Genomic DNA, 19923 nt, shown 5'->3' on the forward strand with positions numbered 1-19923 from the left:
ATATGCAGATGGGTGAAAGATGGACCTGATTTATACAATGGAGATATTAAAAAATTCAATCAACTAAGCTTGTGAAGACAATATCCTTTTGAAGATCAAACTAATTCGTGATTTTGGGAACGTTAGCGCTTTGCATAGTTTCCCCAAAGAAAGATTAAATGGGGATTAGCTGTGAAAACAACTGAGATCAATACACTAAAGAGAGGTACTGGTTTCTAAATAATGAACAATAACGATACATATTGATGAACATAACCCCCAAAAGTTGGCATTGTAGACAGGAAATAGGGACGTTTGTTCAAAGAAATATCGGCATTAGCGTTATAACCAGCTTGGCATCATAAAAAGTTAATTTGATAGCGCGGAAATACGTTTTCAATAAAAAAAATCATGGCATTATAACCGGGTTGTACTGTTCACATGCATGTGTACTCCTAGAACAACTCGTGGTATATCAGGATACACAGAGGACCAAGGATGTTTCAAAGCGGACGAAAACTACGGACATGAGAAGATTGATTGGCAAAGGCTTTATAATCCCACCACTGAAATCATAGCTGCCGGGCGGCAGGTTCCCCAACTTCCCCACTCCCGCCCCCTCAAACTTTGTCTATAAAATAACATCGAATTTTAAGTTGTCAACTTAAAACACATTATACAGGAACTCAAAACACGAACGCTGTCTGAGCATAACGGTCATGCTTTCTATGCACACGAGCCACCTGTTTCTAATTCTGGCGTAAACAGTGAGAAATCAACTGATATATACAACAAGAATCTCTGATATCTCGTGGTAATTTCAAACACATGCACGCTCCGCCACCATCATGAAGTTGCAATGCTGTGTGGTAATGCTGCCACGTGCCGTGGACTGGGTGATACATAAAGGATGCGCCCAACCTCGCCTCCCTCTATTTATAACTTTCTACATCTGTGCTTTTAAAAAAACCCATTTAACTGACTCGACACACTTCTTCAAGCCGGGGCATGGCTTTGAATACTTCAAACACCTGTTCTTGTTGCCCTTTTTGTTCTCAAATGAAAACAATTCTTGTTTCATAAAATAGGATCATGAATATATCTTATTCTTTATTCTTTATTTTACCATCGGTGCAAAATGTAGTTTGAAGAAATAGTGTATTTTGATGTACACGTACCTATTACAATTTTCAACTGTATGTGTCTATGTCATGTTCCATAAAAAAGTACTGTCGAAAAGCCTTCTCATTTTCCATCCCAAATCCCAAATTTATTTAGCTTCCAAAGATATTTTGAAACATGGAACTTTCGTACCTGCTGTTCATCTAATCCGCATATGTTGGATCATGTCGCCTTTTGAAAAGATACTCCACGAACCTGCTGAATCGGACTATTTAACATTCATGCATCCAAAGTCTGTGTAGGCGTTTTACCTATATTTCACTTTATTTCATATGAGTTGAAAACCCAAGGGATTCTTTAATTTGTTTATTAAGTTTCAACATTTTTTGATTTATTGCCTACAGTTCACAATCTCTGACATGGATTACGTAATGAGATTATCAATATTAACCAAAGCTAACTTTTAAAAAATCCTTAGTGTATTTTTGTCCATTCCCAATTCATCGAAATAGTTCCACGGAGACGTTCCCATGGGACCTTCATTATCATTAAATTAATTACGTTTGAAATAATTCAAAATTCGGAAATGTAGTCATCTCATGAATTTAGTTGAGACGAGGGTTGGTCTGTCGTCCTACTTGACACTGGGGTCGTGTTTGGGGCCTGGCCGTTGCTCGAATTGAAGTCAATCAATGCATTGTACATGCCATCGTTTCCTTCCATGACAGGTTCGTGGATTCATTCACAACTCTCCCGAATCTTCTTGCCGTGGGAACCTTGAATCACGTGGTACACAATGCTGGTCGACTATTCGTCAGCAGGAGGAAGAAGCAGATGAATCATGTAAATGAGTTCCATATATGGACAAACCGTCCGGGGTTTGAGGTTGGCCGCATCCTGCAGCGTGACGCAGTGGGCAGCTGTTACGATGGAGCTGTGTGAAGTGTAGGAGGCGAGACAGACTATAAAGACGACGAGTGGCTGCTATGCTGCAGGAGTCCTCTGACCATCAGCCACAAAGGAACCAGGGTGAACGTGACTGAATCAACAACAACAAAGATGTTTCTCGCTGAAGTTGCTGTGGCAACTCTGGTAAGGCTATTCGAAACATTATTTAATATAATGTTTAACAACCAGATTTTGTAATATAGTTGAAAATATATCATTCTAACACATTTTACGAGTAGTATTTGTTTTTTCATAGTTTCGTCCCTCATCACAAATGAACCTCGCGTATTTGGAAAAATATAAGAATGAATTGGAATAAGTTTTTGTCTGGCGTTGACGTTTTATATTTTGAATAAAGAAGCATACCTATATCTCAAATAATATCAACTTATTTTGTACTTCAGATGCTGTCATTTGTCTCTTCAAGACCATGTAAGTAAACAAAGTATCTTGACGACCTGATCACATGAAGTATGAACGTGCACGCCCTTCGTTTATGCAACTTTTATCATTTCCAATTTCTGGATTTGATTGATTGTTTGTTGTTTAACGCCGCACTCAGCAATATTCCAGCTATATGACGGCGGTCTGTAAATAATCGAGTCTGGACCAGACAATCCAGTGATTGACATCATGAGCATCGATCCACGCATTTGGGATACGATGACATGCATCAACCAAGTCAGCGAGCGTGACCACCCGATCCCGTTAGTCGCCTCTTACGACAAGCATAGTCACCTTTTATGGCAAACATGGGTTGCTGAAGACCTATTCTACCCCGGAATCTTCACAGATCCCAATTTCTGGAAAGTAAATGCCCCTAAAGATGATTCAATTCTGTTAGAACTTCATTTACACAATTCGTATGTTTACATAAAAAGTTCAATGCCAATGTTTGACAGATATATAAACAAATAGATGTGTAGAGAAAGTTCCTATTGGTAAGTGTGAGTATAAACTGTCGCATGGGCAATACTTCAGTATTATGACCCATTCCTGATATCTTTCACATAAACATTTTTGTTTAAATTTGTATTTTTGATTTTGTAATTGTTGTAAACGTTTCTTTCCCTTTTCAGCTGTGACTGACTGCGGCGGTAAAGCGGCAGACATCGTGTTCGTTGTGGACACATCAAGTTCAATATGGCCGCCTAATTTTCATCAACATGTGCTTCCGTTCGTCAGTGACGTTGTCGACGCGTTTGACGTGGGACCAGGCGACCAACAAACACGTGTTGGAATGATCACGTTCGGAAACACATACCACCACCAGTTCCACCTGAAGGACTACCAGGACAAAGAATCACTCACAAAGAAAATCCTCAATACACCATTCAGGGGAGGTAACACCAAGACGGACGAAGCTCTGGACTACGTGAGAGACGAGATGTTTGCACGTGAGAATGGTGCGCGTGAAGGGGTAACCCACATTGCTGTTATACTCACTGATGGCGAGTCTGATGACACGGAACTGACCATGGTGTCTGCATCTCTTGCTAAGAAAGATGGAATCCAGATTTTTGCTATCGGCGTTGGGAATCGTGTTGTATACTCTGAGCTGAGTAACATCGCTTCGGATCCTGATAGTCAGTTTATGTTCCACGTTGGAAACTTCCGTGCTCTCGACAGTATTAAAGATAAACTTACAATCCGTACTTGTGCAGGTGGGTGATTTATTCAGATTGTGTTAAAATATTATATGTAATACCTCTATGTCAAACATGTTAATCATTTCAAAAGCGCTGCTAATATCGCTTATTATTTATTTGTGTTTACTGAAAACAAAGTAGTTTTAAGCGTTATTAATAATAATTATAACCTGCTTTTTCTGCCTACAGCTACGACTAAAGCTCCTCCAACGACAAAGCGCCTGACGACACCGACCACTACCACCACCACCACCACACCGAAGCCATCAACAACAACGACAACAACCACTACTGAACCAACAACCACCACCACCACCACAACAACAACAACGACAACATCAACAACCACTACTGCGCCAACAACCACTGCTGAACCAACAACAACCACCACACCAACCATCAGAACATCTCCAGTACAGTCACCATCCACTTTCCCTCCACGAACACCAGCAAAGATTGGAGGAACTACAACGCCAGCACCACCAACATCAACAACGGAACGACTAAGTGGCGACCAGGGCCGCGCCGACAAAGACACAGGCACTGATGGTAAGCATACAGATTCCTATTCATTATCTGTCGATTTGTAAGTTAGAATGATATGGGCATTATAGGTCGGGTTACATTTTTACAAACTGGATGGAAATGTTACATAGTACATATTTCTTTTGACAAACCCCAAAAATCTCTGCTCTTGTGTGAACAAGTTCATTTGAGGGAGAATTATGGAAGTACTCGAAATAATAAAGTTCAACCAAGAACAAAGAGGCATATTTTCAGGATCATGGAGATAGAAGCTTATTTAACAAAGCAGAGCTTAATCGCGATGGGTGATAAAACGTTAGATGATAGAGACGTGATTGCATTTATTTAGTAACTGTTAAGATCTGGTTAGAGACACATTTATTTCGTTTCGTTTGATTACCTGGAAAATATTCACGATGGATTTTAGTTATATTGTTGATAACTGCTGCTTGGTAATGACTATAAAATATAGTTATAACGACCCCTTATTTCAGACTGCAAGAGCAAGCCTGCCGACATTTATTTCATTCTGGATGTGTCCGCTAGTCTTTACATCAAATACTTCAAAGAACATGTTATCCCCTTTGTCTCTGGTGTCGTCAAAGACTTCGACATCAGCCCCGCCCACACTCGTGTCGGACTTGTCACCTTCGCCGACAACGTCACATCTGTTTTCGGATTGGACACCTACAAAGCCAGTGACGAACTTCAAAAGGCCATATCCCCCAACAACATTGTTTACACCGGTGGTAGAAAAACCAACACAGCTGACGCCATAGCTTACGTCCGAGACGTCGGTTTTGCTCGTGATGTTGCGAGAAAAGGAGTCACCAAGATGGCCGTCGTTGTCACAGATGGTAGGTCATACGATCCTAATTTGACAGAAAAGGAAGCTAAAGACGCCAAGGATTCTGGCATCTTCATGTTTGCTGTTGGTGTTGGTCCCAGCATTGAGCCAGTAGAGATGAAAGCTATTGGCAGTCATCCAGAAGAACAGTTTGTTTTCCATGTCAACCATTTTGGCGCCCTGGCTGGTGTGACAGACATACTGAAGGAGGAAACTTGCAGACTTAAGGGAGCGAATACTATCATCATTGACCCTGAGAGTGAGTATCACTTCATTACTAGACCAAAAACTCTTATTTTTATGAAATCATGATGAAGCATGCGAACACCAACAATCAATTAACATTATTGCATGTCCACAATTAAGAGATATATTATCCCAAGTCCGAATGAAGTCGGCGAGTTTTTCATCTCGACAGAACACATCTATAATCCTTATTAATGAACATTCTATTTTTTTCCAGATTGCGTCATTGGTCCCACTGACATCATGTTTGTCTTCGAATCTGCCTCCAAACTCCCGTCAAGCCGCAGCATCATGAGAGCAGTAATCACCAACTTTGCTGAGAAACTGAAGGTGAAGGCCGAGCAGGTGCGTGTTGGGTCACTGACTGACCCTTGTCCTGATGAGGAGGATCTGACCTTCATCAGCCTGGAGACCTTCAGACAAAAGGTCGGCACCATCGTACAGAACACACAGGGACAGATGCACCGTCTTATCAAGACCCTGTTGACAGAGAAGTTCAAGGAAAAGACCGTTCGCCGCCAGGTGGCAGTGTTGTTCTTGGATGCGAACACGCGAAAAGGAGCTTTGGTGGTGCGTCAGGCGATGAAACTGAAGAAACAAGGCGTGGAGGTTTATGTCGTTGCTGTGGGTGATGTCTCTGAGTACATGGTGGCTGGTTCAGCATCGGAACTGCTTGAGGATCACGTGATACGGCTTCAGAGCTACCCTCATCTCAAATCAGTGAAGCTGAACAAGCTCTGGAACATTTGTACAGGTACATATTCCATTCTATACAGCAAAACAATATGTTACAACAGTATGAAGGTAGTCAGATAAAGTAACAATTCTGAATTACGTTAACATCCAAAGCTGTCTAAATGTTCTTACATGGTACTATCTTACAATTTCAGAGGCTGAGACAACCCAACCAAAACAGTAAGGATTCGCCTTCAGTTATCTAAAGGTCATCGAATCCTGGACAACATTCCAGTGCAAGTATGAGGATCTCATTCAAAGGTTGTGAAATCATTGATCTCCAAGAAGCAAGATCTCCTAAACCCTTCCCGCATTCAGCCAGAGTATATCTGACAATGCCGAGATACTCTGAATACATTGCATACGTGCAATATAAACATGTAACGTGTTCCTTCATATGGCAATGGCACTAATACTTGTTTAACAGGTCACTGTGTTTCCTAAGGCATTTGTTCAGTTTCGTGTATTTTGGAACAAACATACACAGGGCCTCGTTGCCATATGAAACTGGTACACTGATTTACATGCAAAGTGTAATGTCCTTTTGTATATGTTGGAAGTCACATCATTTTTCCATTTGTTTCTGAGAGAAATGTTAAATTAAACCCCGCATTGTCCATTTGTATATTTGCTTTCAAAAAGTAAAAATGCACATCGATCTGTTTACCAGAGTAAACACACATCCTCCACCTTCCTTAGTACGAGATATGATCTCAATGTTATCTAATAGTGAGTGAGTGAGTGAGTGAGTGAGTTGGGTTCAACGCCGCTTTTAACAGTATTCCAGTTATACCACGGCGTGCCATGTTATATGTGGGAGGAAAGCCCGAAGTCATGCAGGTCTCAGACGTTTACCACTTCAGTGAAACCAACGAGCACGGGTATGGTGCTGACAAACCTAGAAACATAATCAGGGTGAAGCGGGATTAGAACCCACAATCATTGGTTTCTGGCTTGCCCAAGGGACGCAACTCTGCACAGCGAATGGCGGCGCCTTAGACGACTAGAATCTAGTTGCAACCCATGTTATTTCGTTGTGATGATCCATTTGTCAAGTTTTTGTTACAAAATAGATCTTCTTATGCATTTATCAGCATCGATCAAATCGACAGACGTATTTTAACATTCTTGAATTTGTATTTGTGAAATTTAAACAGAGTGATTTGTATTGATTAATTTTCATATTTTATCTTATAATAAACTATATAAAACACTTGACATGACTTGGAGATTGAAATACTGGTTAACACAGACACATCACAATGCGAGTTTCCTTAGACATATCATAATGCGACATGCTGTTCATTATGTGGAAAGGTTGTGACACGTTCACACAAAGACATGTCATAATGCGACATGCTGTTCATTATGTGGGAAGGTTGTGACACGTTCACACAAAGACATGTCATAATGCGACATGCTGTTCATTATGTGGAAAGGTTGTGACACGTTCACACAAAGACATGTCATAATGCGACATGCTGTTCATTATGTGGAAAGGTTGTGACACGTTCACACAAAGACATGTCATAATGCGACATGCTGTTCATTATGTGCAAAGGTTGTGACACGTTCACACAAAGACATGTCACAATTCGTGTTTCCTTCATTATGTGGAAAGGTTGTGACACGTACACACAAAGACATATCACAATTCGTGTTTCCTTCATTATGTGGAAAGGTTGTGACACGTTCACACAAAGACATGTCATAATGCGACATGCTGTTCATTATGTGCAAAGGTTGTGACACGTTCACACAAAGACATATCACAATGCGACATGCTGTTTATTATGTGGAAAGGTTGTGACACGTTCACACAAAGACATATCACAATGCGACATGCTGTTTATTATGTGGAAAGGTTGTGACACGTACACACAAAGACACATCATAATGCGACATGCTGTTTATTATGTGGGAAGGTTGTGACACGTTCACACAAAGTTATGTCATAATGCGACATGCTGTTCATTATGTGGGAAGGTTGTGACACGTTCACACAAAGACACATCACAATGCGACATGCTGTTTATTATGTGGAAAGGTTGTGACACGTTCACACAAAGACATATCATAATGCGACATGCTGTTTATTATGTGGAAAGGTTGTGACACGTTCACACAAAGACACATCACAATGCGACATGCTGTTCATTATGTGGAAAGGTTGTGACACGTTCACACAAAGACATGTTATAATGCGATATGCTGTTTATTATGTGGAAAGGTTGTGACACGTTCACACAAAGACATGTTATAATGCGATATACTGTTTATTATGTGGAAAGGTTGTGACACGTTCACACAAAGACACATCACAATGCGACGTGCTGTTTATTATGTGGAAAGGTTGTGACACGTTCACACAAAGACATGTCATAATGCGATATGCTGTTTATTATGTGGAAAGGTTGTGACACGTTCACACAAAGACATGTCATAATGCGAGTTTCCTTCATTATGTGCAAAGGTTGTGACACGTACACACAAAGACATATCATAATGCGACATGCTGTTTATTATGTGGAAAGGTTGTGACACGTTCACACAAAGACACATCACAATGCGAGTTTCCTTCATTGTGTGGAAAGGTTGGGACACGTTCACACAAAGACATGTCATAATGCGACATGCTGTTCATTATGTGGGAAGGGTGTTGAACGTACCAACAGAGTTATATATTATTTCAAAATTGCATTTTTTGAATTAAACTGAATTATGGATGTGTTTCATATTGACCTTACGAGGGTTTTACCAGACCCTTTGGAAACGTACATCTACTTCTTTAAAACCCACGAAAACTGAATATTTACCATTTCCCATCGAGGACTTTTATGTTCACATTCCTACATTCCATATGATCCAGTAACAGTTACTGACTGGGGAATAATCACTCAGTAATAATTATATTCACTCTTTTCTTTCTTGGTGACTTTTGATGTCAAGTATATAGTACTATGCCTACATTCGTCATTAGAAGCGAGGGCTCTATATCATAGCTCATTGGCTCCCGTATAGCGCAAGCTGTGACACCCGGTTTAAAGCTTGGCTGCATCCTGCTGCTTCACATGAATGGTTTTGTGCCTGGAGCTGTGTATTTTGTACACGGGGCAGTCGGCCAGAGGTCACACATCTGACACTAGGCTTTCATCTCTGTTTTGCCTTTTGCCCCCAACTGAATCTGTTTCGGCAGATATTTGATTCTGATCATACTCTGTCGTTGACGTCACATATTATATGTATTAGGATTCTACCACGGTGATATTCAAGCGAGGAGCTATTGCGAACGGGGCGGAGAGGATCTACCTACACGATGCTTTCTAAATTTGTTGCTGCTCTCGTTCTGGTAAGAAACTTTCGTTTGTGTATATCCCTAGAGGTGAGGTGAAATGGGGTCTAATGCTGCGTCCAAGATTATTGCACTTACATAGCGACGTGCATGCAGGTGTGTGTATTTGTGTGTGTATATGCGTGCGTGTGTGTGTAGCTGCTTGTACTAGTCCGGAATAATGCCGATTTTATAGTGCTAGCCAATTGAGATACCACACCGCAGTTTAACATGAATACCCCACTCAGACACAGTATACTGACTCCGAGCCGACCAGGCTGGGTAACAACAAGTGCCATCTTTTAACGTCTTTTGCTAGGAGGCCACTGGGGATCGAACTCCGGACCTTCCGCTCTCTTGACGGACTCTCTACAACTAGACCACGGAGACGGTCGTATATTCCTTGAATTTCAAACATTGAATAACAATTTCTGTAATTAATTTCTGTGGCTACCGTCGTTATTTGACATGATATTTAAGAGCACGCTCTTCAGTGTTACATTCTGCAACACATTCCTAATTGTTACATTTTTCTTACCTTCAGATGATGTCAACGGTATCGTCCATACCATGTAAGTATATATATATATATAGTATTACATATTGAAGTTAAGTTTTTTTTAAAATATTATATTAGATAATGTAAACGCCATTTTATTCTTCGTCCCGACTATAACGATTTTCTTCTATCTTAAAGATGAAGCTGATTGTAGTGGTAGAGGAGTTGATATCGTTTTCATCGTTGACGCATCAAGTTCAATATGGCCGCCAGATTTCCATAATCGCGTACTGCCCTTTGTTAGCAATGTGATCAAGCTTTTTGACGTGGGACCGGGCGACGAACAAACACGTGTTGGAATGATCACGTTCGGAAACACATACCACCACCAGTTCCACCTGAAGGACTACCAGGACAAAGAATCACTTGCAAAGAAAATTCTCAATACACCATTCAGGGGAGGTAACACCAAGGTAAATGAAGCTCTGGACTACGTGAGAGACGAGATGTTTGCTCGTGAGAATGGTGCGCGTGAAGAAGCCACCAACATTGCTGTTATTCTCACTGATGGCGAATCTGATGACACGGAATTGACAAAAGAATCTGCATCTCTTGCTAAGAAAGATGGAATCCAGATCTTTGCTATCGGCGTTGGGAATCGTGTTGTGTACACTGAGCTGAGGAACATCGCTTCGGAACCTGATAGTCTTTTCCACGTTGGAAGCTTCCAAGCTCTTGACAGTATCAAAGAAATACTTGCAAGACGTACCTGTGCAGGTGAAGGGTTTATCAATGTTTTGTTTTCAGTAAACTATTTCTTTTAACTATTTTTACTATTAGAGAGATGGATTATTAGACAATTAATTGAAACGCACGTGGGAACCCAACTTAAACATTTCTTCAAACTCTTACTTTTTATACAAAATGTGTGGCTGGTGCCACTGATTGAGTAATTGTGACCATTGATGTTCATATATCATATATCTTATATCTCCTTCATATAATTTCCACCATTAGTTCGCCCATTACGTCCAGTGAATTCCAGCAGATAATCGAAACTGATTGTTCTCTGTTAGGTTTCATATTTCTTTCAATTGCTTGCAAAACATACTAATTTGTCATTATTTCGATCGGTAATAGTTGCGATAAGAACAACTTCAATCACCACAAGTGGGACAACAGTCAAACCAACCACTGAACCAACCACTCTAAAGCGAGCTTCAACTACAGCGACCACTACTGCCTCGTCCACCCCTCCTCGAACACCAGCAGCGGCAGCCCCAGACAAGTCTACAGCTGGAAGATTTATTGGTGACGAAGGTCACCTGGATAATGACGAGGACGGTAAGACTCCAGAATACGTTGAAACTACAGACGAACTACACAACTAAAATTAACATTTAACCGAAGAGTAAAACACCCTTCATTGTTAGCCCTACTGAGTAAACCGTTACAGAACTTAGTCACTGTTCCCAGATATTACCTTTCACGTTTAGTTGATTGCAAGTTAAGTTCATGTTTAGTTTATCTGAGTTTAGTCTTCCACTGCGAACCACTTGGTGTGTATGAGTGGGAGATGTTCTTGACTAAAGAACATAAACTGTCTGGTTATTAGATATGTATCATGCCTCCCTATTAGAAACGTCTGCCTCGATAGATCCCTCCCCCGCGTCACACCAAAAGACGTTAAAAGATTGTAATTGGTGTTACCCTGCCTGGCGCGTTGCATCGAGGGTTTGAAACAAGGACGGCTCATGTTAAACAGCAGCAAGCATTACAAAACAGGGATAGGTCCGGACAAGTACAAGCAGCCACAATTACACATGCATACACATATCTAGCATATACTAGAGCCTTAATTGCTGTAAGCCTGATCAAACGACTTTTGAGAAAGAGTCGTGTGGATCTCTTTGAAATCTTAAAAAGTGCACTCGCGATTGTTACTCAAAAGTTGTGAAACTTAGACGCCAAAGGCTAGAGCTGCAGGAATAGAGCTGAACATTGAGAGAAAGTTGACTCTTGGAGCTCTGGTCTTTCAGTCTTGCGGCAGTATTTTGACAGAGGCGACTATGCTTGTCGTAAGAGGCGACTAACGGGATCGGGTGGTCAGACTCGCTAACTTGGTTGATGCATCTCATCGTTTCCCTGTTGCGTGGAGCGATGCTCATTGTGTCAATCACTGGATTGTCTGGCCCAGACTAGATTATTTACAGACCGCCGTCATAAAGGTGGAATATTGCGGAGTGCGACGTTAACTAACAAACAAACAAAACAGTATTGTGCCACTTCTTTATGCATAGAACTAAATATGAAACAGATGAGGCGGTTACACTGGTCTCTTTTGTTTCTAGTTCAGCTGGAAAAATCAGTGGAGAGTTATTGGCTATAGGACCATAATAGAACGATAGGGTAATCGAGTTATCTGAAGTCTAATTTATACTTATTGTCTAAATCCACTTGTCTTGTTGTGCCAATCTGAGATGATGCATGATCCGAATGTATGAGGAAACAGATACTCATAAAGGGGAGCACATCTTGTGCCAACTAGAAGCCTGTCTCTGAAATATGTAACATAACCGTGAACGCGACATTATATACCTTTTTACCAAAGATCATTCCGTATTTCAGACTGCAAGAGGGAGCCTGCCGATATTTATTTTATTCTGGATGTGTCCGCTAGTCTGTATATCAAACATTTCCAAGAAATGATCATCCCGTTTGTCTCTGACGTCGTCAAGGACTTCGACATCGGCCCCGCCCACACTCGTATCGGACTTGTCACCTTCGCCGACAACGTCACATCTGTTTTCGGATTGGACACTTGCACAACCCGTGACGAACTTCGAAAGGCCATATCCCCCAACAACATTGTCTACACTGGCGGTCGTAGAACCAACACAGCTGACGCCATAGCTTACGTCAGAGACGTCGGCTTTGCTCGTGATGTTGCGAGAAAAGGAGTCACCAAGATGGCCGTTGTTGTCACTGACGGAATGTCATACGATCCTATTTTGACAGCAAAGGAAGCTAAAGTCGCCAAGGATTCTGGCATCTTCATATTTGCTATTGGTCCTAGCATTGAGCCAGTAGAGATGAAAGCTATTGGCAGTCATCCAGAAGAACGGTTTGTTTTCCATGTCAACAACTTTGACGCCCTGGCTGATGTGACAGACATATTGAAGGAGGAGACTTGCAGACTTAAGGGAGCAAATACTATCATCATTGACCCTGAAAGTGAGTATCACTTCATTACTAGATCAATAACCAATACCTGCTACATTCTGTCATAAAAGAATGCAACGGTTCATGCGTGGACATTGAATACAAAGCCATTTCCACAATCCTAAGAAATCTTTGCTAGAAGAGAAGAAAAACAAATGCCCCCGTACATATATATGTACAGGGGCATTTCTTTTTTCTTATAATATGGTTGGAGTGAAACTGAAAAGGATTTGCCTCTACGCAAAACCCTTTCAATTAACGTAAATTGTCTATGTTCCAGACTACATCCTATCACATTCTGACATAATAGAACCCTACAACCCATAAAAAACCCAGATTCTTTTATGATAATATTTTCATGTCCTTTGGGCTCGACAAATGCAACAGTTTGCATCTAAAAAAGGCAAAGTAGAAGATAGAGGATCGGTCAGTTTACTTTGGGGAGGTCAGGCCTTCACGTTCTTATGGATGCAGGTTAGAGACTAACTCCACCCTCGCTCTTCCCTCAATCGCTAATATTTACCTGGAAGTGGTTTGATTAACGTGGATGTACTTCATGATAGAACTGTATTGTGCACTTTGCACACATTTATTTGTTTGATGATCCTCTTGTTAAGCATGTCAAGACTCATGATGAAAACAAGGCATTCCACAATTTTCTTAAAGGAGCCAAGGGTGTGGGACATAATCTCAATGTCAGTTTTGATCTTGTTGGTGGTTGTGTACTGCCGGTTGAATGTCAACCAAGCGAAGTGACATATCAAATCGGCCCAGACTCAGGGAGAGGCCATCTGAATGACCACTGCATCGCATTTATGAAAGTGTGTTGAGATCAACAGCAACCCTGAAGAGTCCTTTGCTTGACTGAAACCGGTTGGCCTGAAAGATGAAACACATGGTTATCCCAGTTTACTTGTTGCAGATTCTCTCGTATCCCAAGCGACATCTCCTTGGTGTATCAGCGTTCGGCTTCAACAGGCCTGATATCATCCACTGTTCTATTTCTTTCGTACATAATTTTGTTCTGGAGAGTGCATGTGATAATGTTGACAGTCGGAACTTGATGTAAGGTTGCGTGTCGTCTGCATAACATTGATGTCTGATCTTTGGAAGTGGTGTCTTTCAGACCACTTGTATAAATAACACAGTCCAGTGTACGATTCCGACCATATCATAAGAAAAAAACCAGATGCCACTTGTACCTATGTATAGACGACGAAGAGAAACTGGGAAGTGTCTGCCTTCACTCACGTCCCTTTTAATGTACTTCTCTTTGTTCCAGATTGCTTCATTGGTCCCACGGACATCATGTTTGTCTTCGAATCGGCCTCTAAACTCCCGTCAAGCCGCAGCATCATGAGAACAGTAATCACCAACTTTGCTGAGAAACTGAAGGTGAAGACCGAGCAGGTGAGTGTTGGGTCAGTGACTGACCCTTGTCCTGATGAGGAGGATCTGACATTTTTCAGTCTGGAGGCTTTTATGCGGAAAATCAGCACCATCATATCGTACACAGAGGGACAGATGCACCGTCTCATCAAGACCCTGTGGACAGAGAAGTTCAGCGAAAAGACAATGTCCGTTCGCCGCCAGGTAGCAGTGTTGTTCTTGGATGAGAATACACGAAATGGAGCTTTGGTGGTGCGTCAGGCGATGAAACTGAAGAAACTTGGCGTGGAGGTTTATGTCGTTGCTGTAGGTGATGTCTCTGAGTACATGGTGGCTGGATCTGCATCGGAACTGCTTGAGGATCACGTGATACGGCTTCAGAGTTACCCTCATCTCAAATCAGTGAAACTGAACACGCTCTGGAACATTTGTGCAGGTAAATTATTCCCTTTGATATTGGTTAAATATGTCTAGTTGGAAGACACTGAATTAGCATGTACTGTTTGGTTGATACTTGGTAAATATGTCTGGTTGGTTGATACTGGGTAAATATGTCTGGTTGGTTGATACTGGGTAAATATGTCTGGTTGGTTGATACTGGGTTTATATGTCTGGTTGGTTGATACTGGGTTAATATATCTGGTTGGTTGATACTGGGTAAATATGTCTGGCTGGTGGATACTGGGTAAATATGTCTGGTTGGTTGATACTGGGTAAATATGTCTGGTTGGCTGATACTGGGTAAATATGTCTGGTTGGTTGATACTGGGTTAATATATCTGGTTGGTTGATACTGGGTAAATATGTCTGGCTGGTTGATACTGGGTAAATATGTCTGGTTGGTTGATAGTGAGTTAACATGTCCTGTTTGGTTGATACTGGGTTAACATGTCCTGTTTGGTTGATACTGGGTTAACATATCCTGTTTGGTTGATACTGGGTAAATATGTGTGGTTGGCTGATACTGGGTTAACTTGTCCTGTTTGGTTAATACTGGGTTTATATGTCTGGTTGGTTGATACTGGGTTAATATATCTGGTTGGTTGATACTGGGTAAATATGTCTGGCTGGTTGATACTGGGTAAATATGTCTGGTTGGTTGATAGTGAGTTAACATGTCCTGTTTGGTTGATACTGGGTTAACATGTCCTGTTTGGTTGATACTGGGTTAACATATCCTGTTTGGTTGATACTGGGTAAATATGTGTGGTTGGCTGATACTGGATTAACTTGTCCTGTTTGGTTGATACTGGGTTTATATGTCTGGTTGGTTGATACTGGGTTAATATATCTGGTTGGTTGATACTGGGTAAATATGTCTGGCTGGTTGATACTGGGTAAATATGTCTGGTTGGTTGATAGTGAGTTAACATGTCCTGTTTGGTTGATAATGGGTTAACATGTCCTGTTTGGTTGATACTGGGTTAACATATCCTGGTTGGTTGATACTGGGTAAATATGTCTGGTTGGCTGATACTGGGTTAACATGTCCTGTTTGCTTAATACTGGGTAAATATGTCTGGTTGGCTGATACTGGGTTAACTTGTCCTGTTTGGTTGATACTGGGTAAATATGTCTGGTTGGTTAATACTGGGTAAATATGTCTGGCTGGTTGATACTGGGTAAATATGTCTGGCTGGTTGATACTGGGTAAATATGTCTGGTTGGCTGATACTGGGTTAACATGTCCTGTTTGCTTAATACTGGGTAAATATGTCTGTTTGGTTGATACTGGGTTAACTTGTCCTGTTTGGTTGATACTGGGTAAATATGTCTGGTTGGTTGATACTGGGTAAATATGTCTGGTTGGTTCATACTGGGCGAATATATCTGGTGCGCATCCCAGAGAGAGGTGAGTGAAATATTTTGAATAATTGTTCTTGGATTGTAAGTTTAAAGTCAATTCATAAGCCACTTAGTTATTTATCCGAACAAAACAATACATACATGCTCTTCAGGCTTTAATTTCACTTTGTATTTGCAGATGCTGAGATCACCAAACCGAAACACCAGTGATCTTTACAATGATACTACGGACAATCTTCAATTTGTCGAATACTCAGACTTTGTTCAAGGTTGTCACACGTGATCTGAACGTACGCAAGACATCCAGCTCGAGGATATCAGGATCATCCCTGAATGATCCATGACAAGTTGAGGAACTGCTATTTGTCAGTTTGAAATGTTGATCTGTTTGATGATAGGTCGAGTATCCTCTGACTGATGGCGGCGTTGATTTGCACACATGACATTGCTACAGTACAATTCGCTATTGTAAATCTGTTCAAGCCAATTTGTTTTTGTACACCCTCATGCCTCCTTACACGAGTAAAACATTTCAAGCAATTCTTTTTTGAAATTCCTGGTATGTCTGCTCTTCGTGTTTATCAGGTGTCACGTGTAAACTAGTTCGTATTTTCATATGATTGAATATACAATGATTCCGCTTGGTTGCAATGTTCTCAGTGCGTTAAGTGTTAGCGGGCATAATTTGAGGTGCATTTATACATGTATCGTTAAGTAACAAATGCTATATTTGGGATAACACTTTCTGAGTAAAGTACAGATTCTCGTATTGTGTGGGGGTTGAGTCACGTCCGGGATCGTTATTCTGCCGTAACATGAGATTACAATGTCAAGTAATCCCGACATTAGGATCTGTTCTTGTCTATAACTGTGTAATGATAACAATATTTGAATTTATATTTTTAAGTATTGAACTGAAAGGATCACACGAATAGCTCCAATAGGTCCCGATATCCCGATAGTATATTCCAAAGCTGGGCCTTGAGTGAAAAGTGAAAAGCGACGTTAAGTGTTTACCCTGACATGCTGATAAGACACCACTCTGTTGGAGACAAAGGAACTGCTGTTGGAACAATAGAGCAGGACAATAAATTTACTTAAGAATATACAACAATAAAGAATAGTAGGTTTCTTAAAGCAATATCAATGATATCATCCAATCAAAGAGTCAACAAAATCGCCGCAAGGCAATCACGTTGGTTGAATTGACATACCATCAAAGAAAAGATGGTACATATTAAAACCATTTAAAAAGATTATGAACCTTACAATAGTTTATTTTTCCACAGTAGGATACAAAATCGAGGACACGTCTTTGAAGTACGGTGGCCCATAAGGGACATGGAGTCTGTTTATCCATATTTTGATATTTCACGTACTGTTATCGTAACCTTTTGCAAATTAACACGATTTGTCATACAAATATGTGATAAATCATGTATAAAAACAACTGAAAACATGGAAAATGTACTTTCAAGTAGCTATTGAGTCGCTGAAATGTGAAACAAAAATGTCAAAAACTAAAATGAAAATACAGAAAACTATTTCCACCGCGGTGTAAATAGTTTTCACCGCGGTAGAAATATTATCACCGCGGTGTAAATGGTTTTCACCGCGGTGTAAATATTATCACCGCGGTGGAAATAGTTTTCTGTATTTTCATTTTAGTTTTTGACTTTTTCGTTTTTGTTTTTTGACATTTTCCTTTTAGTTTTTGACATTTTCGTTTCTCTTTTCAGCGATTCAGTATCTTCTTTACACATGATTTATCACATATTTGTAAGACAAAACGTGTTAATTTGCAAAAGGTAACGATAAAAGTAAGTGAAATATTAAAATATGGAAAAACAGACGCCATGTCCCTTATGGGCCACCGTATTGAAGTGATCCATACATGACAGGGGTATATATCAACTGTAGGATAACAAAACATGTCCTGTTCCTCCAATGCTGCACTTCGTTGATTTTGGTATCTAGTATCGTCAGTGAGTTTGGTGTTATCTCCCTTCAACCGCTAGGGATTGCTGACATACAGATAGACGCCAGTGGGCGAACAACATACAGTACGTACCATACACCCACAACCGCTCTATACTCGAGCTCGCTTTGGTTTCATTGGATGATAACAGTGTGACTTCATCACATGAAACACTACTATTCATCATTTAATCTTGATCTACTCTCGGACGGATAGTCTAGATCAACTACTGATGCTATTCCTTTTTTTTGTAAAATGAATATATCATTAACGGTTGTGTGGTATAACAAATTTCGTATCTCTATCACGCTGTGGTAGGTCCAATAATTATGAAGCGACATGATAAATATTGAGAGCATTATTTTGGATTAACATTGGTTTTAGTATTATTCCAGCCATGTAACGGCGGGGACAGCAAGCATGGGCTTCACACGTTAAACACTTTTACCACAAGCCTACCCTACCGTTCCTATTAGAGACTCCTACAATGAAATTACGTTATATGCCCTGACCTACATCCTTAGGCTTCTAGGCCTTGGTTAATTTTTGTTTATTCTATATGGTACAAATAAGCACTTTGAAATAAACATTTTGTGGTGAAAAAAAGACATCTCCAGAACATAACCAGTCTCGATTATCCAGATTCAATTGGACGTGAATGACAAAATAGCGACGAGAATTATATGAATGGATCACTGAAAATCTGTGATGACACCAGGTCCTGGGGTAGCACTCCCGTGTAACGCATAATCAAATACCGGTATGGTTCTAACTCATTTACTCATCGGAACCATGACAAAACATCGAGATATCCACATTCCAGAAAGGTAGAGGCCCAGTATCAATCAATAAGGATTACGCAGTGAATGTAAAGTTACTTCGGTTTATACGATATATATGGTCGGATTGTACCGAAATGAGTTCGGAAATTTAATTTTATCACAAGTTTAATGGATATTATCAATTTGCTTGTCGGAAAGTAAGATTACGTTAAATGTGAGTTGCTGGATTGTCTGCTTGTCAATAGTAGGTATCCGAATGGGTACTTATTGTGCCCCTCTCTTGATTTGTTTCTCTTTGCATACGAATCGGATGTTTTACTACTTTAGTTAATTCAAAGTGAGGACACGGTGCCAAGAAGTTCAGCGTCAGCTTCAGACATGTGACCCGCCAGGAGAAAAGAGACCTTATGGTTGCTAGGAAACAATGGTGCCGTGACGTCATAAAGAAAGACGTTCGACGTCAACGTACTTCCGTAAAAATCGTCATGAAGATATATGCGGACTTGACTTTCTCTTGTAAGGTCATAATGTAAAAAACATTATTTCAAAATATTTTTGCATATATGTCTACTTTCCATTAATCAGTCACTATATTTAAATATTACAACAGTTACTATTTCAAGCCGGAAAATTAGATTTTGCAGACAATTAGTCTAAATGTTTGATGCCTAGAACATCTTTAACAAATAATAATTGAAGCCTGTGCATTGTGTTCCTGTGTTCCTGAGATACTGTATTTAAAAACTATAATGAGAAGTCAAAATGTGATTGTTCACCCATAGGTCCCGTGTATCATGGTGAGTCATATATATAGATTACCTTATTTCTTTCAGCACTGCTAGGATGAATGGGTATCTTCACATCA

General features: G+C 40.4%; 1 protein-coding gene across 1 annotated transcript in view; it reads left to right on the top strand.

The window, feature by feature from the left end:
* LOC139480551 (collagen alpha-4(VI) chain-like) overlaps positions 1 to 16573 on the top strand; it is a 32512-nt gene extending 15939 nt beyond the window's left edge. Inside the window, exons 8-21 of the mRNA XM_071263710.1 lie at positions 2051 to 2193; positions 2454 to 2481; positions 3129 to 3713; positions 3888 to 4247; positions 4718 to 5329; positions 5534 to 6070; positions 6207 to 6231; positions 9325 to 9400; positions 9927 to 9954; positions 10080 to 10658; positions 11022 to 11225; positions 12510 to 13115; positions 14386 to 14928; positions 16477 to 16573. Coding sequence (XP_071119811.1) covers positions 2051 to 2193; positions 2454 to 2481; positions 3129 to 3713; positions 3888 to 4247; positions 4718 to 5329; positions 5534 to 6070; positions 6207 to 6231; positions 9325 to 9400; positions 9927 to 9954; positions 10080 to 10658; positions 11022 to 11225; positions 12510 to 13115; positions 14386 to 14928; positions 16477 to 16508 — 4358 coding nt within the window. The 3' untranslated portion in view covers positions 16509 to 16573. The remainder of the gene's footprint in view (positions 1 to 2050; positions 2194 to 2453; positions 2482 to 3128; positions 3714 to 3887; positions 4248 to 4717; positions 5330 to 5533; positions 6071 to 6206; positions 6232 to 9324; positions 9401 to 9926; positions 9955 to 10079; positions 10659 to 11021; positions 11226 to 12509; positions 13116 to 14385; positions 14929 to 16476) is intronic.
* The last annotated feature ends 3350 nt before the right edge of the window (positions 16574 to 19923 follow it).

Source organism: Haliotis cracherodii, unplaced genomic scaffold (assembly GCF_022045235.1).
Source record: "Haliotis cracherodii isolate W230 unplaced genomic scaffold, xgHalCrac1.p SCAF_1, whole genome shotgun sequence".
NCBI classification, from domain to species: domain Eukaryota; kingdom Metazoa; phylum Mollusca; class Gastropoda; order Lepetellida; family Haliotidae; genus Haliotis; species Haliotis cracherodii.